Below are 26,735 nucleotides of genomic sequence, written 5' to 3'. Positions count from 1 at the left end.
GAGACTTGAACCACGGTCGACTACATGGGAGTCCAGCAACATAGCCATTACGCCATCTGCTAGTCCCCCTCTTAGTTCTTAAATATTTTTTTAAAGATAACTCTTATTTTGAGACCAGCAGTTGGTGCAATGGCTATGTCGCTGGACTCCCATGAGGTCAACCATGGATCGAGCCTCAGACCGGGTGGCTTAAACTCACGCTGGGCATGTGTGCCTGAGGGAAGAATGGAGGAGAAGGGATTGTGGTGTGGCCACATCTCCTCGGGTGATTTCTCACTTTTCGTCTCTCTATTGTCCTCTGTCTTTCTGGCAAGCGCATGCGCCCTATAACAAAAAACTCTCCAAAAAAAAAAAAGATGACTCATGGGACCAGCAGTTAGCATAACGGCTATGTCACTGGACTCCTGTTTAGTTGACCATGGTTCGAGTCCTGGACCCGGTGGCTTAAACTCACACTGGGCAAGTGTGCATGCCTAAGATCCCAAGAGGAGAATGGAGGAGAAGGGATTGAGGCATGGCCATCCCCCCTGGGGGGTGATTTCTTACTTTCTGTCTCTCTGTGTCTCTCTGTCTTTCTGGCGAGTGCACGTGCCTTATAGCAAAACTTTTTGCAAAAAAAAGATAACTCTTATTTCTCCTATATTTCAGCACAAAAACACTTATTTTCTTAGATATTGCCCACAGGTGACTTTGAGAAAAGTAGTAGAGAGCAAAGATTTTGTTCTAAATAGTTCACTGTGTCTTTTTCCTAAATATTTCTTATGTATTCATCTGCTACAGATACACTGTCATTTCAGTAACTATGTTGTGAACTATGACTAAGAGCAGTATTTTACTCATCTTTATATGAGTTAAACTATTACCTACTTTATACTAGGCAATCTTCTAAAACAAACTGGTAAAGACTGAAGCTACCCCATACTAGAATTTATGTTATACTTACCAAAAATGGGTATAATATGCTTTTAAATTTTAGATTTAAATCTATACAAATGAGGCAATAATGATTTTTTTTTCTTTTTCAGGTTTGTATTTCAGCAGTCTGAAAAATTTGCAAAAATGGAAAACCGGTACCAGTTACTGAAAACAGAAACCAATGAATTCCAAGGACTTCAAAATAAAATCAGTTTAATTTCAGAAAAGGTAATATTAATTGACCTATTTGGGGAGATTTTCCATTTTACTTTCCCACTACCATTCCTCTACCCCAGGCCAGATCTTTCTTCCTGCCTTTCAGATCATGATAATTTTTTTTAAGAATTATTTTATTTAACTTTATTTATTTATTTTAATTTGACCAGAGAGGGACAGGGACAGAGAAAGAGAGAGAAAGAGAGAGAAAGAAAGAAAGCTTCCAGGTCCAGGACTCAAACCACAGTCGGCTATGTGGGAGTCAGCTCCCCCAACCACCATGCCACTTGCCGGCCCCTAGACTATGATTACTTTTATTCTCACTGGTCTTTTTACTTCTTGAAGTTGTTCCTCCAATCTAGTTGAGTCTCAGATTACACTTTGAAAGGACACAGATTTTCTTCCATAACAATTTATATTGATGAAAATAATTCATATGTTCATATTGACATGTTAATTTTCTTTTTTTAATTATTTATTTAACTTTGTTTATTCATTCATTCATTTTTAATGTGACTAGAGAGATACACAGAAAGAGAGAAAGAGAAGGTGAGAGAGCAAGCCACCAGGTCCAGGACTCGAACCGTGGTCAGCCATGTGGGAGCACCCAGCGCCTTAACCACCATGCCTCCTGCTGTTCCCTGACATGTTAATTTTCTACTTAAGTGTCCCATATCTACAGTATTGAAAATATGGTTGATCTTTAGGTATAATAGAAGATAAATAGCACTTACTGGAAAAAGCTCTATACATTTTTCCCACTTTTTTAAGCATATATTCATATACATATAAAAATACCTAGCCACTTGATCTGGGACTCAAACCATATATTTGGCCATATGGAATCCAGCCACCTTCACCACCAGCCAAATCTACGCTGGCCCTAGATTTCTTTTAAAAATGAAAATTTTGGATGGCAGTTAAAAAGCTTTGTGCATGCTCAAAATCCTGAGAAGAAAATACAAGAAAAGGGATTGTAGTGTGGCCATGCCCACCTGGGGAGATGATTTCTCCCTCATCATCAAGTGCATATGCCCTATAGCAAACTAAAAGAAAAAAAAATAGAGCCAGCCGGTGGTATGGAAGTTAAGGCTCTGGATCCCATGTGGCCAGATACACAACAAGTCTTCGATCAGTGGCTTGAAAAATATGCAGGGTGCATGTGCATGCATGCCCCAAATCCCAGGAGGAGAATGGAAGAGAAGGGATTGCAATGTGGTCATCCTGCCTTCGGAGTGCTTTCTTATTCTCTCTCTATCTCTCTTTCCTGCAAGCGCACACACGCTATAGAAAAGAAAGAAAGAAACAAACAAACAAACAACAATACCTGTCTGCATGTGTGCCCAAAAATTGAGAGGAGAATGAAGGATAAGGGATTGTTGCATAACCATCTCTGGGGACTGATTTCTTACCTTCTGTCTCTCTTTTTCTCTCTTTCCTGCTTTCTTCCTTCCCTCCCTCTCTGGCAGGTACATGCTCCCTATAGAAGAAAACTAAAATAAACTGGGACCAGCCATTAGCGTAATGGCTTTGTCGCTGAACTCCCATGTAGTCAACCGTGGTTCGAGTCCCAGACCTGGCAGCTTAAACTCACACCGGGCGTGTGTACATAATGGCCCAAGATCCTAGAGGAGAATGGAGGAGAAGGGATTGCAGTGTGGACATTCCCCTGGGGGATGATATCTCGCTTTTTTGTCTCTCTGTCTCTCTCTGTCTTTCTGGCGAGCACATGCGCCCTATACCAAAAACCTCTTCAAAAAAGAAAAAGAAAGAAAGAAAACTAAAATAAACTAATGATAAGTAAGGGTCAGATGAAATATATTTTAAAACAGTTTGAGGGACCAGCACATGACATAACGGTTACGTCATTGGACTCCTACATGGTCAACTGCAGTTCAAGTCCTGGACCTGAAAACTTAAAATTCACACCAGGTGCATATACATGTGTGCCCCAAATCCCAGAGAATAGTGAAGAAAGGATTGTGGCATGGCCATCCCCCCCAAGGGGGTAATTTCTCACTTCCCGTCTCTCTTTTTGGTGAGCACACGCACCCAATAGCAAAAATCTCTCTCTTAAAAAGTAAACAAACAAACAAACAAAAACTTTGAAATTTTTAAGTACTAATAAATTTAAGGTATTAGCTCTTTATTTAAAAAGATGAAAAACTATTAGAATGTGTTGGCAGTCCATAAATGCCTAGTTACTGTAGTATACTGTTCACTAAATATTTGCAGATTAGATCTTGAGACTTATCCTGAAAAGTTGATCTTGTACTTGGGGTATACTGTCTCCAGATTACAGTGGTGCTCTTGGTGAACAGCCTACATGGGAAATTACTTTAGGTGAAGATAAACTTGCCTCTCCAAAAAGCAGTTTATAAAACAACTAAACTGTGTTACCAATGTACAAGTATTTCTCAGAATTGGGTTTTTAAGAGAACTTGTATTATAACTACCCATGTACATTAAAAAAATTTTTTCTGTTTTACTATTTATATTTAATTACTGTATATCTTTGTTAGGTCTAATATGTGTTTTTCAAAGAAAATAACTTAATTTTTCAGCATGGTCTTATTATAAAGCCAAAATTGTTACACGTTGTTCCTACCTATCACCTAGAACTGCTTTAGGTCTTCATTGGGGTGAGCTGAGAAGGTTTATGGCCATTCTTCTTCCCAGACATCAACAGGTGCATTCTCTATATTCGTTACTACAATTATTTTTTATTTGACCTAAGAGAGAGAGAGAGAGGGAAAGTGAAAAAGCAAGCTGCCAGGTCTGATACTTGAACTACAGTCAGCCATGTGGGAAGTCAGCGCCTTAACCACCATGCCATCTGCCAGCCCCCACTCAGAACTTTTGTAATAATGTGTGCTAGGTGCCAAAATATGGTAAATATATAATATTATATGGAGTTACAGGAATTCAGGCTCTCAAGGCTATTATTATGGACAAATTCTGCACTGAAGGACAGAGATCCAGTCTGAGCCTTGAAATAAGGACAGAATTTAGCAAAGTAAAGAGGAAAGTAGACCAGCATGAAGAGAGGTTATGGAATTTGGAGCTTTATGCTGAATGTATTAGGAAACATCAAAAGTTCTTTTTAGCAGTGTACCAAGATGTGCAAAGCAGTTTTAAAAGCTTAATCTGACCTGTAGGATGATTTAAAAAGGAAAAAGTGACTTGAATCAGGTATTATATAATACTTCTAGAATCCTAGACCACTTAGGTCTGGGTTGAGTCTCCACATAAGTACGTCCAGAGCTCTTCCCTTGACATAGTGTTACCAGCCAACTAAGTTTGGCTGCTTCTTACAGTCAATGAAATGAGAGGCAGAGGCTGGAGAAGAAGGGAGTTTATTTCTATTACTGATATAAGGAGTCAGTCAGCAAGTACCATCAAACCATCTCGAAAGCTCTAAACGTTCTGAGTGTTTATAAGTACAAGATATAAGCACATGCTAATCATTCTTCACTACAATCAATCCAAGTCAGTCACTTCCTGAAAAATAATCCTGATTCCTTCAAATACCCATTCCTGGTTTTTCATCCGATCATTCCTCTAACAGATCTCCTATGACAGCTTTTGGTCAGACTGTTCTCATTAAAGACCTTTCTTGGTTTCAAAAGGTTGCAGTCCTTCTAAACCATAAACTGGCCTGCTTCAGTAGTACATATGGATTTATCTTTCTTCCCAGTTAAACCACACTGCTTGAGGAAAACAGTGGCTTGTTCAGTACTATGTCTCCAACACAGTGCTGCAAACTTTTGGTAAATTATTGATCATTTCTAGACCTTCTCATAGTCTTTTAAGCTGTTATCTATGTATAAGTTTAGTTCAAAAGAGATATTTTACCTGGCTCTTGTTTTTTCTTTTTTTTTTTAAGAATTATTTTATTTAACTTTATTTTCATTTATTTATTTATTTATTTACTTATTTACCTATTTATTTGAATTTGACCAGAGAGGGACAGAATGAGAGTCAGAGTGTGTGTGTGTGTGTGTGTGTGTGTGTGTGTGTGTGAGAGAGAGAGAGAGAGAGAGAGAGAGAAAGAAAGGGTAAGCCACCAGGTTCAGGACTCAAATCACAGTCAGCTGTAGGAGTCCAGCATCCTTAACCACCATGCTACCTGCCGGCCCTTCTGGCTCTTCTGAAGGTACTTACTAAGAGATGCCAGAGGTTTACCATATTTGCAGATATAATACTTAGAATACTTTACCATTTGATGTGACTTGTCTTACTAAATTTTTTTTCAATTCATTTTTACCTTTATAGCTATGAGATCAAATTCTAGTACCTTCCCTGAAAGAGGTTGGTCAAATTTTTTTTTTTTCAGATAGAAATTACTCTAGAATTATAGGAATTAGGAAATAAAACAAATTTCATACAAAGTTGCAGCCGAGTAACCATAATAATGACATCTAAGTTACTTTTCATTAGAAAAAAAAAGGAAAATGTGAAAGAATTTATTTAGGCTTTTAAAACATGTTTTCTTCCTCGAATATGCCTCCATGAAAATGCATAAATACCTAGGATTATAAATTCAGATGTATATTTTCCCAACATATTACTAATCTGTGAAGTTTGTTAAAATAGCTATTAATGTTTTTTGTCAGTATGATTCTGATATACTCAAATATTTTAGATATCTTCAGAATTTGTTCTTGGCCTTTAAAAAAAAAAGAATTTGTTCTTGGCACTTGTTATGCTCCTGATTATTAAAGTGTGTTTCTCTAATATAAAAATTATTAAGTAGCCTTGGGAATTGTTTTGTGTTATAAATGCAGCTTGAGTCCACTGAAAGTATCCTGCAGGAAGCTACATCATCCATGTCTTTGATGACCCAATTTGAGCAGGAAGTATCCAGCCTCCAAAGTATCATGCATGACATTCAAAATAGTGAAGAGATGGTCACTGTAAAGGTGCAAAACCTTAATGAGAAATTCCAGAATATTACAAATTTCTGGAAGAGACACCTAGAAGAAATAAATGTTAATACAGACATTCTCAAATCAGAAGCAAAACATATACATTCTCAAGTTACTGTCCAAATTAACTCAGCTGAGCAAGAAATAAAACTGCTCACTGAACGGTTAAAAGATTTGGAAGATAGCACCCTAAGAAATATCAGAACAGTAAAAAGACAAGAAGAAGAAGATCTTCTGCGAGTGGAGGAACAGCTTGGCTCTGATACAAAAGCAGTTGAAAAGTTAGAAGAGGAGCAGCATGCTCTTTTTGCCAGAGATGAAGACCTGACTAATAAACTTTCCAACTACGAACCCAAAGTTGAAGAATGCAAGACACACTTGCCAACAATTGAAAGTGCTATTCGCTCTGTTCTCAGAGTCTCTCAGGATCTGATAGGAACAGAAAAGAAAATGGAAGGCTTGACTATGCAGATGTTTAATATGGAAGATGATATGCTGAAAGCTGTATCTGAAATAATGGAGATGCAGAAAACTCTTGAAGGAATTCAGTATGATAATAGCATATTAAAGATGCAAAATGAACTGGATGTTCTCAAAGGAAAAGTTCAGGATTTTATAGCATATTCAAATACAAGAGAAAAGGGAACTTTAGAAGAATTTAACCTAGAAAATAAAGGAGTTGACAGTGATTTTTAAATTTACTACATTTATTCTGATGAACCACATTGTTATATGTAAATTAATTAGTTTCATATTTTTGAGTTACTTTGGTATGCCTCACTTGATCCTCCATTATTACAGATAACTATCATGGCTTGTCCTCACAAGTGGATTATCCATGTAATCAAATTTATCTTTATTTTATTTTATTCTTATGTTTTTGCCATAGGGCACATGCACTCACCGGAGAGAGGCAGTGAGAGGGAAAGTGAGAAATGACCCCCAGAGGTGGGTGGCCATACTGCAATCCCTTTTCCTCCGTTCTTCTGGGATTTGGGGCACATACGTACCTGTGCCTAGCATGATTTCCAAGCAGCCAGGTCCAGGACTGGAACCGTAGTTGACAATGTGGGAGTCCAGCACCTTAACCACTACTATATCTGCTGGCTCCAAGTTTATCTTTTTAAACACTAAACATTTTAACTAGAAATATCTTAAAATACATATTTTTATGCTTTTTAACACCTCATGTTTACCTATTACATTGGGCCCAATATATTGATGTCCGTAGGAGCTAGTGAAGAAGGTTTATTATGTTTCTAAATTATTCGAGTTTACTATTTTTCAAACTTAAATCTGTTTCTTACACTTTTTCTGTCACCTGATCTTACTTTTGGATTAGTTGGTAATGTGCCTGCCTCAGCCAGTTTTTCACTTTCCTTTGTAATTTACTACAGGCCAGGAATCCAGACAAGTTTTTAGGAAGTCTAAAGTAAAAGATAACATGCATGAGGGAGAACCTGGCAGCTTAGCTAAGAATTAATGTGCATTTTCTGAAAACTATGAAGCCTGGGAAATGTTTTACTTTTTGTTAAGGTATTAAACTGTGTTACAAGTACTTGTAAGAATTGAAAAATACAAGTATTTATGTTCTTATTTTAGGCCTTTTCTATGAATTAGCCATATCCTTTGAAATGCGAACTTTCAGAGTATCTTTGTATACCTGGATTTTGGTTTAGGTTCTGTGTTAGATTCCAATTTGATAGACAAATGATCTCTAGATAAATTACTCTGCTTGTAAAAAATATATACCAATAAGCCTGCGGCCCACTTTAAAGAAAAAGTATATAGTGATAAATTATAATTATAGTAATTGAATGATAATGTCATTCTTTTATAGATTTCCTCAAACTACTAAGTTTGTTCATTTTTTTAATTTAGCTCTTTTTTTTTTTTAAAAGAGATTTTTGTTATAGGGCAAATGCACTCACCAGAGAGACAGAGAAAGTGAGAAATTACCCCCTACCCTCAGAGGGATGGCCATGCTACAATGCATTCTCTGTTTTCCTCTACGGATTTTGGGCATGCACACACATACCAGCATGAGTTTTAAGCCTCCGGGTCTAGGACTTGAACTATAGTTGGCATGCGGGAGTCCAGCACCTCAACCACTATGCCATCTTCTGGCCCCCATTATTATTATTTTTTAATTTGCTACAAAGGCACATGAGCTACCAGAGAGAGAGAAGGCAAGCTGCAGGGTCCATAACTTGAACCATGGTTGGCTATGTGGGAGTCCAGTGCTTAACCACCACACCATCTGCTTGCGCCACTAAATTTGTTTCTAAATATTTATTTTATTTTAAATTATATATGAGAAGTGCTTTAAAAGTTCATGGAAGGCCAGCAGTTAGCATAATGACTGTGTCACTGAACTCTCATGTAGCCGACCATGGTTCAAGTCCTGGACCCAGTGTCTTAAACTCACGCCAGGCACATGTGTGTGTGCGCCCAAGATCCCAAGAGGAGAATGGAGGAGAAGGGATTGAGGTGTGACCATCCTCCCTTGGGGGGTGATTTCTCTCTGTCTCTCTGTCTTTCTGGCGAGCGCACGTGCCCTATAGCAAAAACCTCTCAAAAAAAAAAAAAAAAAGTTTATGGAGGCCATCAGGTAGCATGGTGGTTATAGTGCTGGATTCCCAGATGGCTGACCATGGTTCAAGATCCAAACTTAGTGACTTGAAAAATCACAACAAATAAATAAATAAATAAATAAATAAATGTTTAAAAAAAAATGGAAAATGCATATTTTGAAAAAAACTGCATGGACTTCTGAATTTTTACCCCAAAATAAACTCTAATTTTAATTCCTTTTCCCACAAACTTTTTTTTTTTTTGGAGAGTTTTTTGCTATAGGGCACGTGCACTCCCCACACAGAAAGAGAGAGACAGAAAGCGAGAAATCACCCCCCAGGGGGGATGGCCACGCTGCAATCCCTTCTCCTCTGTTCTCCTTTCCAGATCTTGGGCACTCACGCACATGCACCCAGCTTGAGTTTTAAGCCACTGGGTCCGGGATGCAAACCGCAGTTAACTACATGGGAGTCCAGCGACATAGCCATTACGCTAACTGCTGGTCCCTCCCACAAACTTTTTAAAGGCCCCTCATAATGTAGTCAACTGCATGTGTAAGTTCTGTTCTTACATATTTATTTTTGACCATAACTGTTCCAGTTTTATAATGCAATTTCAGTGGAATTAAACACAAAGAACTTGAAAGCAGTCGGTTCCAGTTGTAGTCTGATCATTTCATTATATTTTAATGCAGAATGCATAACATGTTTTACATACTCCACAAGTTTTTAGAGAAATCCCAATCAAGTTCATTGAAGTTAGGAGGGCCTGTGGTAGAAAGCCATAAGACATAAAAATAAGCATGGAAGGGGACCAGCAGTTGGTATAATGACTATGTCGCTGGACTCCCATGTAGTTGACCGCAGTTCGAGTCTTGGACCTGGTGGCTTAAACTCACACAAGGGCATGTGCATGCTTGCCCAAGATCCTGAGAGGATAATGGAGGAGAAGGGATTGCAATGTGGCCATACCCCTAGGGAGTGATTTATCACTTTCTATCTCTCTCTTTCTGTCCAGCGCACATGCCCTATACCAAAAACCTCTCCAAAAAATAAATAAATAAATAAGCATGGAAGAATGCTACTAATAAGGAGTATACATTTAATTTTTAAAATCTTAACATTAAGATTTAAAATCTTAACATTCTTGATTTCTAAATGTTCTAGTTCTTATTTATGTGCACTAACAAACTGCATTTTTTTTGTAATGCTAATAAAATAGATTATAAAGCTAGCTGGAATTCTGTTGTTTCAAATTCCGTCCTGTAGGGATAAATGTGATACCTGCTCTTATCAACCTCTGTTTCTTCCATTAATTTGTTTAACACAGATACTTGAAATTTCAAAAACTTCCGTGTATCGAATATTAAATTACATCAGTTTTTTCTTTAAGAAAAGTTACCAGTATTCCCAGACACGTTTTTGTATCTTTGTAATGGATGAGATCAGTTTTATATCAATTAATTTCATGTATCAAGCACTCGGTCCTTTAAAAAAAATAAAAAGTTTAGCACAAATTTTTTTTTAAGATTTTTTTTTTTTTTTGCCATGGGGTCAGCAGTGGCGTGGTGGTTGAGGTCCTAGACACTCCCACATGACCAGCCACAGGTCATGTCCCAGACCTGGTGACTTGCTTTCTCACTTTCCTTCTCTCCCTTTCTGTATCTCTCTCTAATCAAATTAAAATAAATGAATGAAGATATAAAATAAATAATTCCTTTTTTTTAAAAAAAAGTGTTTTTGTTTTGTTTTGTTTTGTGTTTTTGCCATAGGGTACATGCACTCGCTGGAGAAAGAAACAGAGACAGAGAGAGGGAAAGTAAGAAATCACCCCCCAGAGGGGATGGTCACACTGTCCCTTCTTCATTCTCTTCTTGGGATCCTGGACATGAGCTTGGCATGATTTTTAGGTAACCAGGTCCAGAACTCAAACCACAGTTGACCATGTGAGAGCTTGTTGACCACCATGCCAAATGCTGGCTCCTAACACAAATTATTTTCATAAAGCAAACACTTAATTATTTTTAAACTTTTTTATGTAAAATTTTAAAAAATATAGTAACATTTTTTTAAATTTTGCCAAATAGGGGGCTGGACTGTGGTATGATGGTGTGGTAAACCTCGATGTTCTGCAAGGTTCACCTACATGGGAAGGTTTCCAGTTCGTGTCCAGAGACCTCCCTGAGTGTGTCAGGCACTCACACAACCTTGATCCAGGTCTGACTAGGGCTGGGGGGGTGGGGTGGATGGTAATAAAGACCCTGTTGACACCTCCCTCCACAATTATGTACATTTATTATATATGTATTTTATTTATTTATTTTTATTTGCTATAGGATGATTATGCTTGTCAGAGAGGGGAAAGAGGAGTCAAAAAGCACATCCCAGGAGGGATGGCCACACACAGTCCCTTCTCCATTCTCTCTGGATTTGGGGCATGCATGCATGCATACATGCCTGGTCTGTTTGGTTTTTTTTGTTTGTTTTTTTTTTTTTCAGAGGTTTTTGCTATAGGGCGTGTGCGCTCGCCAGACAGAGAGACAGAAAGCGAGAAATCACCCCTCGGGAGGATGGCCACACCACAGTCCCCTCTCCTCCATTCTCCTCTCAGGATCTTGGGCACGCACGCACACGCGCCTGGCGTGAGTTTTAAGCCACTGGGTTTGGGACGCAAACCACGGTCGACTACGTGGGAGTCCAGTGACATAGCCATTACGCTAACTGCTGGTCCCCATGCCTGGTCTGTTTTTCAAGTCACTGGGTCTGAGACTCAAACTGCAGTCAGCTATGTAAGCACCAGCCACCTTAACCACCATGCCACAAGCTGACCCTCTATTATATGTTAATTAAAGGGAAAAAGACCCTGCTGAGATTGCTCTCGCGCTCTCTCTCTCTCTCTCTCTCTCTCACTCAAAGAAGAAATAAACTTCTTAAAATAATTTGCCTGGGCCCAGTACATGGTATGGTGGTTAAGTCACTGGGTTCCCAAATGGCTGACCATGGTTTAGCCATAGGGTTGAGAATCACACTGGACGCTTGTGCATGCATGCCCAAAAATCTCAAGAGAATGGAGAAGGGGTTGCTATGTGACTATCCCTCATAGGGAATGATTTCTTTACTTTCCTTCTCTGTATCCGTCTCCTGTGAGCTGAAGCATCCTAAGGCAAAATCCTAATTTTTTTTTAAATTTTGTCCTAATATTTACAGACCTTTGTATGAATCCATATTCTTTTTTAAATTATTTTATTAATTATCATTTTTTAATTTGACCTGAGAGAGACAGAGAAAAAGGGAAAGAAAGAATGAAAGCCACGAGGTCTGGGATTCAAACCATGGTCTGCCATGGAAGATTCCAGTGCCTTACCCACCATACCACCTACTGGCCCCATAATCTTTTTTTTGGAGGGGTGGAGATTTTCACTATAGGGCGCATGCGCTCGCCAGACAGAGAGAGACATAGAGACAGAAAGCGAGAAATCACCCCCCAGGGGGGATAGTCACACCGCAATCCCTTCTCCTCCATTCTCCTCTCAGGATCTTGGGCACGTATGCACACGCGCCCAGCATGAGTTTTAAGCCACCGGGTCCGGGACGCGAACCGCAGTCGACTACGTGGGAGTCCAGCAACATAGCCATTACACTAACTGCTGGTTCCCCTGGCCCCATAATCTTGATCAAAGTTTGATATGATGTCATTATACAACAATGATGCTGTAAATTCATCAACACACACACAAACCTCATTTCTTTGTGTGTTTACCTCATATTTTCATATTTGACTACAGCTTTGAAAATTCTTCCAGCATCTATTTGTTTCAGTTCTGCTTTCAGTAGGGGAACAAAGCTAACATTTTGGTACCTCTTCTGTGCCAAACATTTCTAGGAGATTTAGATTCATAAATCATCTTGACCTCAACTAGGCACTTTACATGTATTATTAGTATCCTCTCTACAGCGTTGCTGTCTATTAGACCCATTTTACAAATAAGAGAATCAAGGCTCAGCAAGATTAAGAATCTTGCCATCACACTGCTAGGTCTGTCCAACTCCAGAGGCCAAGGACCTCCCAGGTTACAATGGAACCTGCTGCTTTCAATGAGAGGAAGAAAAAGGAACAGAAATGTATTGTCAACAAAACTGTCGAGAATTCAGAGAGCAGTGATTCAGCTAAATGTGTCCTTCACCATGTCCCCATTATACTAGACTGTATGTAAGTCCCTCAAAAACTGTAGCTTCCCTAAAATTGTTTGGACCATGGAAATAAGTAGGAAACAACAAATGCAGGAAATAGTACGAAAGTGGTACAGAAAGATCTTCAGTCCGGAGTCTTGAAATCTACACTTTGCCATTAAGGGCACTTATTTTAGGGCTTAGTTTTTAGATAGTAAAATGAGAGAATTACACCAAATAATCTCCAAAATAGCTTCTGGCATTAAGATCAATAAAATTTCCAGTTTGCTTAGTACAGTTCCAAGGTCCTTCAGCAGTTTTCGGGAAGCACACAGGAACCTAAGATATTTCCTTGAACTGTGTTGCTGTGCTTGTATTACACCTTTCAGGACAGCATCTAGCTTAGAACCTTGGAAACATGATAGGAATTTGAAAAATTTTCAAATTACTGATGGAGTCTTTAGAGTTACTGATAGATTGTCTAACGTCTCTTTCATGTTAGAAAAATAACAAGTCCTATGTAAGTTTTTTTAAAAAAACAATTATTTTATTTAACTTTATTTGTTTATTTATTTTCATTTGACCTGAGAGAAACAGAGAGAGGGAAAGTGAGAAAGCAAGCCACCAGTTCTGGGACTCAAACCACAGTCACCCATGTGGGAGTCCAGTGCCCTTAACCATTATGCCAGCTGCTAGCCCCAAGTCCTATATAAATTTTTAAATAATTACAATAATTTCTAGATTGTTACAACACAGTTTTGAGTTTATATTTTAGTAAAGGTAAATAGAAGTTTATGATAAATTGTTTTTATAAACTACCAAGTGAAACAAAGAAATTTATTAAGTATATTTTTCTTTTTTTTTTTTTTTTGAGAGGTTTTCGCTATAAGGCGCGTGCGCTCACCAGACAGACAGAGAGAGAGACATAGAGACAGAAAGCGAGAAATCATCCCCCAGGGGGGATGGTCATGCCGCAATCCCTTCTCCTCCATTCTCGTCTCAGGATCTTGGGCACGCACGCACACACGCCCGGCGTGAATTTTAAGCCACCGGGTCCGGGACGTGAACCGCGGTTGACTACGTGGGAGTCAAGCGACATAGCCATTACGCTAACTGCTGGTTCCCTAAGTATATTTTTAATGATCTGATCTGATCCTGTCATTGGGGCCAGCAGGTGGTGTAGTGGCTAAGGGCAGTAGACTCCCACATGGCCAACCATGGTTTGCGTCTCAGATCAGGCTGCTTGCTTTCTCGCTCACACTTTCTCTTTCTCACTCTGTCCCTCTCTAGTATATATGTATGTATAAATAAATAAATAAGTATTCAATAAAATAATTCTAAATAAATAAACTAGAGCTGATCCCATGGCTCAGAGACTGAGGGAACAGGATGGGGAAGACTGCATCATGGTCATGTTTCATTGGGGTGCTTCCTCCTTCTCTCTTTAATGAGCACATGCACCGTGTGAAAAAATTAAAAAAGAATAAGGTAAGCTCTTTCTGAGGAGCCTTTTTTTTTTTTTTTTTTTTGAGAGGTTTTTGCTATAGGGCGCATGCGCTCACCAGAAAGACAGAGACAGAAAGCGAAAAATCATCACCCAGGGGGATGGCCATGATGCAATCCCTTCTCCATTCCCCTCTCAGGATCTTGGGCACGCACACACACACACACACACCTGGCGTGAGTTTAAGTCACTGGGTCTGGGATTCAAACTGCGGTCAACTATGTGGGAATCCGGCGACAGCCATTACACCGACTCCTGGTCCTGAGGAATCTTAATTGTATAATGCTGTTAAGCTACATTTGCTTTACCAGAGTAAATACATTAATAAATGATAACCAAATAATGAATAAATGGGGACCAGCAGGTGATGTGGTGGTTGAGGTGCTGGACTCCCACATGACCAATTGCTGGTCAAGTCCTGGACCCCACAACAAATAAATAGATAGATAAATTCTAAAAAAGAAAAGAAAAATGAAAGCAGGCCATCTATTTCCTTTTACCTTTGGGAAATTGTTTCAACAAATACGCTATATTGCAAAGTATTCTCTTTAAAAATAAAATATGGTATTGCAATCCCCACAATCCCCACTTGATTTCCTTCCTGTTGTGGTTACTCCTTAATGTCATATCCACAATAACATTTTTACAAACTTGTGTATTTGCACCCAGCAACTCTACCAATAATTAAAGTATCATTAAGGTATTGAGAAAATTCCTCAAACATATTTTAAAATCAAACATATATGATGGGGTACAGAAGGGGAGTTGCTACTATGAATGAACTTTTCTACTGCCACACTTCAACACATCGTCAGAGGATGTCTATCCTTACTAGAGAGAAATGGCAGGGTGCAGGAGGGTGGGAGTGAGAAACCCCCCCGGGCCTCAACCATGACAGATGATCATGCCACAATCTCTTCTTTTCTCCTTCCTGTTGAGATTTTGGGCACCAAAAGATTTTCAAGCTACCAGGAGATCCAGGACTCTAACAATGTAGCCATTAGAGTAATTAGCCTATTTATTACATCAAACCAGCCACCTTAACCACCACAACACCTTAACCACAACACCAGTGGCTGACCCTGTCATTGTAATTCTTTTGCAACTGCAAAGTTGTTCCTATTTAAAGCTGCCATCAAAATATTCTGAGCATTTTAAAATTTAATTTGCATTATATATTACTAAATTCATTATCATCTAAATTATGTTAGCCAGTTACAAATACAGTTTAAGAAAAACACTTTACGAGACCAACAGGTGGGGTAATGATTATGTTACTAGACTCCCACATAGTCTATGGTGGTTTGAGTCCCAGACCCAGTGGCTTAAAGCTCACGTCTTGTGCATGTATGTGCATGCCCAAAATCCTGAGAAGAGAATGGAGAAGAGATTGCAGCATAACCATCCCCTCTGGAGGGTGATTTCTTGCTTTCTGTCTCTCTGGCAAGTGTACGCATCCTATAGCAAAAATCTCTCTCTAAAAAAGAAAAACACTTTACAAAGATGTCCTCCTAAGGTCAGCAGGTGGCATCGTGGTTAAGGCACTGAACTCCCACATAACTGTCCATGGTTCAAGCCTCAAAATTCACACTGGATACATGTGCATGCTTGACCAAAATCCCAGGAGGAAAATGAAGGAGAAAAGATTGCCAAGTGGCCACTGCCCCTGGGGGGAGGGGTGTTTCTCACTTTCCCTCCCACTGTCTGTCTCTTTCTCTCTCTCTCTGGCAAGTGCGTGAGCTCTATAGCAAAAGCCTTAAAAAAAAAAAAAAGAGAAAGCTAGAGAAACGAGAGAATAGGGAGAGAGATGTTGGTTAAAAGATACAAAATTATAATTAGGAGGAATAAATTCTAGAATTCTACATAACACAGGGTGACTACAGTTGACAACAATTTATTGTATATTTTAAGATAGCTACAAGAGAGGATTTTAAATGCTCCTAACACAAAGTAATGATAAATATTTGAGTTGATAAGTAGGCTAATTATCCTAATTTGATCTTTATGCATTGTATTGATACACCAGAAAAACTCATTGTACCCCATAAAAATGTACAACTGTTCTATCATTTTTAAAAGAATTTATGTAGAATGTGTTGAAGAGATTCAGTTATTTTAGGAAAAAACTTGATATCTTGAGATGAAATTGCCTATCTTGAGATGAAATTGCCTATCTTATTTTATAAAAGTGTTTTGCAGCCTGCCTATTTTTATTTCTTGTTTTCTGAGTTTTAAATAATCTGCTTATTGACATTGTGTTTATCTCACTAAACTACATACTCTTGAAAGCACACTGTTTCTTATCATGTTAACACATGCAGTAGCACAGTAAATGTTAATTCAAGCTGGGTTTGATTATTATTTTTAAAACTATAGACAATCTCCTTTAAAAAAAAAAAAAAAAAGGTTTTTGCCATAGGACATGTGCACTCGCTGAAGAGACAGTGAGAGGGAAAATGAGAAATCACCCCCCAGGGGGATGCCATACCACAATTCCTTCTCCATTCTCCTCCTGGGATTTCGGGCACACACTCCCAAGTGCCCAGAATGAATTTCAAGCCACCAGGTCCAGGACTTGAACCACCGTCAGCCATGGTTGACCAGTGGCTTAACCACCATGCCATCTGCCAGCCCCAGTCAATCTCCTACTTGAAAACGTAATGTTGTCTTAGAAAACAGACTGAAAGTTACATGTGCACAGACAGTTGACTCACACATTATAAATGGGATTGATCCCCTTTCCAGAGTAATAAAAATATATGTCTTTGTAAAACAAGTTTTACATTTGTTCTTTAATTTGTTTTTCTTCGTAGTTGAGTACACAGTCCACAGGTTTAAGTTAATCTACTGATTAAAGCTAAATAGTATAACCTGAAATTCCCATCATTACTCTAATTTTCTATTTTGTATTGTTTATGAGATTTACCTATAATCACTATGATCAGAATAATCTTTTCTTTTTCCTTCTTTTACTAACTGGTGACACAATGCAATAAAATTTCAAAATATAGTACAATAAAAATTTCAGTCTGAAGCCCAGCAGATGGCATAATGGTTACATCGCTGGACACCCACATAGTCGACCACGGTTTAAGCCCTAGACCCAGTGTTTAAAACTCTCACTAGGCACACGTGCATGCATGCATGCCTAAAATCCCAAGAGATGAATGGTGGAGAAGGGATTGTGTGACATGGCCATCTCCCTTGGGGGGATGATTTCTCATTTTCTATCTCTGCCTTTCTCTGTATCTCTGGCGAGCACATGCACCCTGTAGCAAAACTTTCTCTTAAAAAAAAATCAATCTTTCCAACACTGTTGTGTAGACACACACTTATACACAACCATCACCACCGACAACAGAAATGACAACTTGAAATATTACCAGACAGTTAGGAGGTCAAAGTGTTCATCAGTTAATGTGTCCAAGTTAAACCAAGACAGCAATTTAAAGACAGCACTATATAATGTATGGTGGAGAAGGATGTCATAGAAACGCATTAAAGTTGAAAATGACCTGTATTGTGAATCACAGAATTTTAGAACCTTGCAATTTTTTTTTTTTTCTGGATGGCACATGTGTTTGCCAGAGAGAGAGAGAGAGAGGAGAAAGCACCACCCATAGGGAACTGGTCACAATGCAGTCTCCTCCATCTCCCCCTTCTTTAAGGATTTTGGGCACACATGTACATGTGCCCAGCATGTTTCTCAAGCCGTGAATCTAGGATTTAAACCACATGGTCAGCCATGTAGGATCTGACCGCCTTAACCACCCAACCATGGAGCTAGGCTGGAAATAATTTTTTAAACGTATCTGTCTTCTCTTCAAAACTGAGTTAAGACCACAACTCAAATCATACTTATCTTCACACTTGGCATGCCTGACAACCTATTAGAAGTTAAGAATTAGTTTAATTGAATTATTCAACTTCTCAGAGATACCTCACAGAACTAGACATCAAAGTTCTAAGACAATAAAACATCATATAGCCTTTGACATTGATTCCCTCATTTTTAACACTTGTTATAACTACATACTTCTATTTTACAAGTTAGGTTGCTTTACATTCTAAATAGCCAAAATCTTGAACAAAAGGGAAAAAACTGAAGGCATCACACTAACATCTCAAAATATACTGTAAAGCTATAGTAACCAAAACAGTATGATACTGGTATTGTATAAAAACAGATTAATGAAGGTGCAGCATGTGGCATGATGGTTAAGGCAACTGGATCCCATATGGCTAACTGTGCAGTTCCAGTTTCAGAAAAACACACCCGGCACATGTGTATGCATGCCCAAAATTCCAAAAGAAGGGAGGGGGGATTGTAGTGTGACCATCCCCCACATAGGGTGCTTTGGCAAGTGCATGTGCCCCCTGGCAAATTAAAAAAAAAAAAAAAAAAAAGACTTAACAGACCAGAAAGTCCAGAAATAAACCTACAAGTATATGTTTGAATAATTTTTAGTAACAGTGCCATGAACATATAGTGGGAAAGGGATAGTTTTCTTAATAAATAGTGTTGGGGAAACTAGATATCCACAGGCAGAAGAATGAAATTGGACCCTTTTTCTTACTGTATATAAAAATCAATTCAAGGGGCCAGGCAGTATCATGGTTAAGGCAGATGGATCCTACGTGGCTGACTATGCGTTTTAAGTACCAGACCTGGCTGCTGAAAGAACATTCTGGAGGTTTATGAGTGTGTACCCAAAATCCTAAAAAGGGGAAATGGATGAGAAGGAATTGCAGCATGACCATCCCCCATGGTGGGAGTTGCTCTCATTCCCTCTGTCTCTGTCTGTCTCTCTCTGGCAAATGCTCACACCTTGCAAATTCAGAACTTGAAAATGAACTAAGAAGGCCAGAAACTATAAAACCACTAGAAAACATAAAGAAAAAGCGGCTGACCACTAGTTTGAGTCCTAAACCCAATAGCTTGAGAAATGCTGAGCACATGTACATGCATGTCCACAGTCCTGAAAAGAGGGAGAGATAGAGAAGGGATTACAGCATGACCATTCCCCATGGAGAATGCTTTCTCTCTGTCCTTTTCTCTTTGTCCTTCTCTGGCAAACATACACATCCTGGGGAGGGGGGTTCATTTTTTTTAAAGTTTAGTACCAGCAAATAGTATAACAGTTACATTGCTGGACTCCCATGTAGCTGACCGCAGTTCAAGTCCCAGACCTGGCGGGTTAAACTCAATGCCAGGCACATGTGCTTGCGTGCCCAAGATCCCGAGAGAAGAATGGAGGAAAAGGGATTGTGGTGTGGCCATCCCCTCTGGGGGCTGATTTATCACTTTCTGTCTCTGTTTCTCTGTGAGCACACATGACCTATAGCAAAAATCTCTCTCTCAGAAAAAAAGTTGAACACAAGGGCCAGCAGGTGGCATGATGGTTAGTGCGCTGGACTCCGACATAACTGACTGTGGTTCAAGTTCCGTGCCTGGTGCCTTGCTTTCTCACTTTGCCTTTCTCTCTATCTCTGTCTCTTTCTGGTCAAATTTAAATAATAATAATATTGAATAAATATATCTTAAAAAAACACAAAGCATGATTTTTTTTTTTTTTTAAAGCTGAATGCATAGAAGCAGAGAGTAGCATACTGGTTGCAGGGGGGCAGGCAAGTGAGGATAATGAGAGGATGTGTCAGATACAGTTTTTTGTTGAGGTTGTTGTTTTTAAGAATTATTTTATTTACCTTTATTTGTTTGCTTATTTGACCAGAGAAGGACAGAGTGTGAGAGAGAGAGAGAAAGTGAGAAAGTAAGCCATTAGATCGGGGACTCAGACTGTGATCAGCCATGTGGGAGAGTCCAGTGCCCTTAACCACCACACCACCTGCTGGCCCCCAGATATGGAGTTTTAATTAGACTCTATTATATAGCATATTTTAACTGTAGCTAATAATAAAAAATTGTATATTTGAAAATTGCTAAGAGAATACGGCTTTTTAAAATTTTTCTTGCCAGAAGGTATATCATGCACCAAAAAGGAAAAGCATCCTCAAATGGGGCCTGGTCATACCACAGTCCTTTTACCTTTACTTCTCCATCCTGTCATGATCCTGAGCATACATGCACATACACTCGCTACATTTTTTTAGCCACCAGGACAGAGATCTGAACTGCAGTGGGCCATGGGTGAACTGGCTTCCCATGCACAGTGCTTTAACTTCTGCACTACAGGGCAGCCCAAGAGTATCTTTTCTTAAGATGTTTTTGCCATAGGGTATGTACAATCACAAGAGAGACAAAGACTGAAAGAAAGTGAAAAATCACCCCACACACACCAGGGGATATAGCCACGCCATAGTCCCTTCTCTTCCACTCTCCTCTCAGGATTTTGAGCATGCATGCACACATACCCAGTGGGATTTTCAAGCCACCAGGTCTGGGACTCAAACCACAGTTGGCCATGTGTAAGTCCAGGGCCTTAACCACATGCCAAATGCTGGCCCCACCAAGAGTACATCTTAAATGTTCTCACCAGAAGGAAAAAAAAAAACCAGTATGTGAAGTGATGAATATATTAATGATCTTGATTTAATTATCTCACAATGTATGTGTATATCAAAACTGATTTTGATACATGTATACAAAATTATCTTAATGTATATATGTATACATTTAAACATTACACTGCATAAATATATATAATTTTTATTTGTCAGTTATACATCAATAAAGCTAAATAAAAGAAAATAATTTATATTACTATGTCTCATCCTCCAAGTCTATCAAGGCTTAGCTGGAGGAGACTTCCTCTTTCCTTCTCACAACTGAACCATCTCATTTAACTTTTTTTTTTTTTTTTTTTAGCTATACAGAGGACTGTTGGTGCAAAAATAATAATGGAGAAAATGATATATCTGGTAGCATTTTATAGAATTTCTGTATTGTTTTCCTTCTCATTCATTAGTAATAGTCTGTAATTGTTTTAACTGGTCTTACCTTTTGAAGCCATCTTTTACCATGAGCCTTTCGGAAGAACCCTAAAATTGTAGTTAACAATAATACATGTGGGCCAGCAGGTAGCATAGTGGTTAAGGTGCTAGACTTCCACATGGCTGACTGTGGTTTGAGTCCTTGACCCTGCAACTTGAAACTCAGGCCAAAGGTGTGTGCATGCCCAGAATTCCAGGAGGAGAATACAGAAGGGATTGCAGTGTGCCCATCCCCCAGGAGTTGATTTCTCACTTTTCTTCTCACTGTCTCTCTCTAACTCTCCAGAGGGCTCATGGCAAAAACCTTTAAAAAAAATACATAATAACAACACATAGGGGCCAGATGATGGCACAGTAATAACACAACTGGTCCTACATGAGAAGGTCCCAGGTTTGCATCCTGAGACCTCCCTCTTCACACCAAGGCATTTGCTTACTTACAATCTAGGCTTGTGAGGCTGGGAGGTGGATTGCAGTGTGAGGACTCTGTTCGGAGTGCCTGTCTCTCTCCCTCTCTTTGTCTCAGAATAAATAAATAAACTTTATTATTTTGTTTTAATTGCCAGAGGACTCATGTGCTTGCCAGAGAAAGTGTGAAAGAACCCCCAGTGGAACGTGGTCACGCTACAATCCCTTTTCCTCTATTTCTCTATCCCGTCAGGATTTGGAGCACACACGCACAAATACCCAGTTATGTTTTTCAAGCCACCAGGGCCAGGATGCAAACCATGATGGGCCTTGTGGGTTCCAGTTCTCCATGTACTGGGTTTACCCCTCTGTGCTACAGGGACAGCCCAACACATAAAATTTAAGTAGAAATTTAAATGTTAAACTTTTAATGAATTTAATCATTGTGGTATTATATTTTCTTACAGTGTCAGAAATCGCAAGCTATCATGGAACAGTGGAGGTCTTTTCAAGTAGTTACTCATCTAAAGCATCTGCAGGAAGAAATTTATGAGATAAAAACTTGGTCCAACAGGATAACTGAAAAACAGAATATCTTGAACAACAATTTGACAGTTCTTTCTCAAGATGTTACAAAAGTAGACCAAAGTACAACTTCTATGGCAAAAGATGTGGGTCTCAAGATTACAAATGTAAAAACAGATATCCGACGTATTTCAGGTTTAGTAACTGATGTAACAGCATTGACAGAATCTGTGCAAGAACTAGAAAACAAAATAGAAAAAGTGGAAAAAACTACAGTGAAAAACATAGGTGATCTTCTTTCAAGTAGTATTGATCGAACAGCAATGCTCCGAAAGACAGCATCTGAAAATTCACAAAGAATTAACTCTGTTAAGACGACACTAATTGAACTCAAGAATGATTTTGACAAACACACAGATAGATTTTTAAGCTTAGAAAGTGACAGAGCTAAAGTTCTGAAGACAGTGACTTTCGCAAATGATCTAAAACCAAAGGTACATAATCTAAAGAAGGATTTTTCCCGTTTGGAACCATTAGTAAATGATTTAACACTACGTATTGGACGATTGGTAACTGACTTACTACAAAGAGAGAAAGAAATTGCTTCCTTAAATGAAAAAATATTTAATTTAACAGTAGTCCAAGCTAAGATTAAAGATATTAAAGATGAAATGACACACATTTCAGATATGAATTAATTTGGCATTATTTAGATTAGATTGGGGTAATTTTTTTTTTAGAGGAACCTCTAATGTTCTGAATAAACTGGGTATCTCAGAAATAATATTTTGGAATAAGTACTATTTTGGATTTGATTCTATTTGTACACTAAAAATAAAATTTTTCAACAGGTCAAATGCTTGATTTTCCAAAATAAATATGCAAAAGATTATATCTGCAAATTTATAAAACAATAACTTTATTTAGCCCCCTGACATATATTCTCTTTAATATGCACTCTCTCTTACATGTGAGGAAAAGCAGTATATGGGACCAGCAGTTGGCATAATGGCTATGTTGCTGGACTCTCATGTAGTCAACCATGGTTTGAATCCCAGACCTGGTGGCTTAAACTCACACCAGGAGCGTGTGCGAGCGTGCCCCAGATCCCAAGAGGAGAATGGAGGAGAAGAGATTGTGGTGTGGCCATCCCCCAGGGGGTGATTTCTTGCTTTCTATCTCTCTGTCTGTCTCTGTCTTTCTGACAAGTGCACACACCCTGTAGCAAAAACCTGAAAAAAAAGAAAGCAGTATCTGCCAGTCTAGCACTGGGAAATCTAGAACGGCAGAATAAGAATTCCTACTTGCTCTCAGTAGCTGCCAGGGAGTATAGTATGTGTGGTTGGGGCCCTAACCCAAGAGTGTAACCTCAGAGTATAGGGCTGTGTCATTCATTATTCAATTAGAGAAATAGAAACTAGACGGTCACAGCCAGGGACAGGCAGGAAAAGAATTAGGTAAGCTTTTCTGGGTCTTTCATGACACTGAAATAAGTAAAGGAACAGTAATTTCTTAGTCTAATAAAATACCAAAAACTGGGTTTCATTTTTTTTTTCCCCTTACTGTTCTAGAGACTGGAAAATCCAAGATGAAGGTACCAGCAGATTTAGTGTTTGGTGGGAGTTTTCTGGTTCATAGACAGTGCCTCCTGCTGTGTCCTGATGTGGAAGGAGCAAGACAGTTCTCTGGAGCCTTTTTTATAAGGGCACTAATCTCATTTGTAAGGGTTCCTCCTCGTGTTCTAATCACCTCCGAAATGCCTCACTTCCTAATACGATAGCATTGGTTATGAGGTTTTAATATATGAAGGTTGGGAATACACACATGCAAAGCATAGCAAGTAGGTTACCTAAAACAGGGTAGAGAAGTGACTTCTAGGACAAGATTTGGGTGGGGCAGAGGACTGGAGTTTCCTTGCCAAGCCTCAGGCAGAAACAACCACAAATCAGCACAAGTCATGTGTGGTGATGTGACAGAAGCAGCCAAAGCAACTAGAGGAGGGTCTAACATTTAAAATGGCATTAGCAATTCCAATTATATAAAATTTTAGGAAATGTAAACATACCTATAGTTATAGGAAGTAGATCTATAGTGAGCCAGCCAGGTGGCATGATGGTTAAGGTGCTTGATACCCCATGGCCGACTGCATGGTTTGGGTCCCAGACCTAGTGGCTTGAGAAACACTCAAGGGGCATATGTATGCATGGCCAAAATCCTCTGAAGAGAATGGAGGAGAAGCGATTGCAGGGTGGTCATCTCCCCCCACCCCCGCCTGGGGTGGGGTGCTTTAAGGTATTGGCTCATTAATTATGGAGGATGGCAAGTCCAAATTCTGCAGGATGGGACATCAGGCAGGGGACCCAAGGAACAGAACAGCTAATGTTGCAGTTCAAGTCCAAAGGCCATCTTGCTCAGAGGGGAGAAGGTTTGGAGGGCTCAGTCTTTGTTCTATTCAAGCCTTTAACTGATTGGTTATAGACTGCCATCTGCATGAATAGAGGCATTTGTTTTACTCAAAGTCCATTTACTGAAGGGTTCATCTTACCCAAAAATATCCTCACAGAAATAGCCATAATAATGTTAGACCAAATATTGGGACACCACAGCCCAGCCAAGTTGAGACATAAAAATATACTTTGTCACTCTCTCTTGTAAAGAGGCTATGAGATTTAATTTGTCTGTAAAATAGTTATCTCATCTGTGGCCTGTCATTCTTCCACCTCTGTCTAGCATTCAGACACTCAGGTTACAGGTAACAGGATGGTAACAATATGCTTGTCCCTCTTTATTCCAGTAAAGTTTATCTACATATGTCCACTCTTGGGTCCATGACTCTAGTTCTGCCTCTAGATAGATAGCAGATAGTTAGTAAAACTATCTCATTCACTTGTTCAAAAACATTTATGGAGATTTAGTTAAGTTGTTGTTTTTCCTGTTCAATTCTACCACACCTATTTACAGGCGTGAATAACTTTGCAAAACTAGGCTTACTCCGTTTTTTGCTTTTTTTTTTTTTTTTTTTTTTTTTTTTTTTTTTTTTTTTTTTTTTTTTTTGTGTCTTTCCCTCAAAAACAGAGGGCGGGGGAGTGAGAAATCACCCCCCAGGGGTATAGCCACACTTCAATCCCCTCTCCTTCATTCTCCTCCTGGAATTTTGGGCATGCATACACACATGCCGGCAAAATTTTCAAGCCACCAGGTCCAGGACTCCAACTGTGGTCAGCCATGTGAGAATCCAGTGCCTTAACCACTGTGTCGCCTGCTGGCCCCAGCTTTCCTCAGTTTTAATTGCTCTGAATCATATTTGATCCCTCTGAAAATGACTATGTAATGCTTTCTTGTCCTCGAATTGCAGTAAAATTCAACCAAACTACTAATCTCTTATTCACTGTGTTCCACTTTATGGATTTAACATTAGATATGTTATTAAGTGTTGATTTTTTTTTTTTTGAGAGGATTTTGCTATAGGGCATGTGTGCTCACCAGAAAGACAGAGAGACAGAGAAACAGAAAGCCTCCCTCCTGGAGGATGGCTATGCCACAACCCCTTCTCCATTCTCCTCTCAGGGTCTTGGGAATGAACGTACACGCGCCCGGGGTGTGTTTAAGCCACTGGGTCCAGGATTCGAACCATGGTCAACTACATGGGAGTCCAGTGATATAGCCATTATGCCATCTGCTGGTCCCAAGTGTTGAAATATTTTAAGAACATGTATATTATAACTTCCCATTAAAATCTTAGCATGGGTAGATTTAAAAACCTGCAATCAGGGACCAATGAGTACTATGGTAGTTAAGGTAGCTGGATCCCAAATGGCTGAGCAGTTTGAGTGCCAGACCTGGTGTCTTTAAAAACACACCAGGGTGTGTTTGCATACGTGCCTAAAATCCTGAGGGGAGAATGGAGAAGGGATTGTGGCATGGCCATACCTACTGGGGGATGATTTCTCACCTTATCTCTCTCTTCTCATCTCTCTCTCTCTCTTTCTGGTGAGTACATGCACCCTATAGCAAAAACTAAAACACAACTTGCCATCAGTTGGAACTTGCAGAATTTTTTGAGAGGTTTTTGCCTTAGGGCACGTGTGCTTACCAAGAAAAGAGAAGCCAGAAACAGTGAAAGTGTTATCTCGCCTGTGGCCTGTTACTCTTCCACCTCCCCAGGGGGGGATGGCCATGCCACAATCCCTTCTTCATTCTCCTCCCAGAATCCTGGGCGTGCGCGCGCGCACACACACACACACACACACACACACACACACCACACACACACACAGCATGAGTTTCAAGCCACTGGTTCTGGGACTCCATCATGTGGGAGTCCAGTGACGTAACTGCTACACCATCTGCTGGCTCTGGGAACTCAACATTTTAATTAGGCATTTTGGTTGGATTTTTGAGAATAAAATGGTTTTATCTCCAAAATAGCTTTGAAATGTGTCACTACAAAATAGCAGAAATTCTTGATAGCTTGAACACAGCATATACCATGTATTATGCCCACAAATAAAATATAGGGCCCAGCCAGTGTGTGATGGTTAAGGC

At 39.3% G+C, this 26,735-nt stretch overlaps 1 protein-coding gene across 2 annotated transcripts in view; it reads left to right on the top strand.

Annotated features, from left to right (window-relative positions):
- The window catches only part of IKBIP (IKBKB interacting protein), a 33,056-nt gene extending 10,013 nt beyond the window's left edge, over nucleotides 1–23,043 (top strand). The window contains exons 2-3 of one of the 2 annotated variants that reach the window (XM_006141371.2): nucleotides 1,026–1,143; nucleotides 22,133–23,043. In XM_006141371.2, coding sequence (XP_006141433.1) covers nucleotides 1,026–1,143; nucleotides 22,133–22,888 — 874 coding nt within the window. In that variant the 3' untranslated portion in view covers nucleotides 22,889–23,043. Of the gene's footprint in view, nucleotides 1–1,025; nucleotides 1,144–5,918; nucleotides 6,985–22,132 lie in introns of those variants that run through there. The other variant, XM_006141370.3, reaches the window with a different exon arrangement.
- Nucleotides 23,044–26,735: the final 3,692 nt, after the last annotated feature.

This window comes from Tupaia chinensis, unplaced genomic scaffold, assembly GCF_000334495.1.
Source record: "Tupaia chinensis unplaced genomic scaffold, TupChi_1.0 Scaffold000054_1, whole genome shotgun sequence".
Lineage (NCBI taxonomy): Eukaryota > Metazoa > Chordata > Mammalia > Scandentia > Tupaiidae > Tupaia > Tupaia belangeri.
Note: the sequence above shows the minus strand (reverse complement) of the source record. Positions and strands in the feature narration are given on the sequence as shown.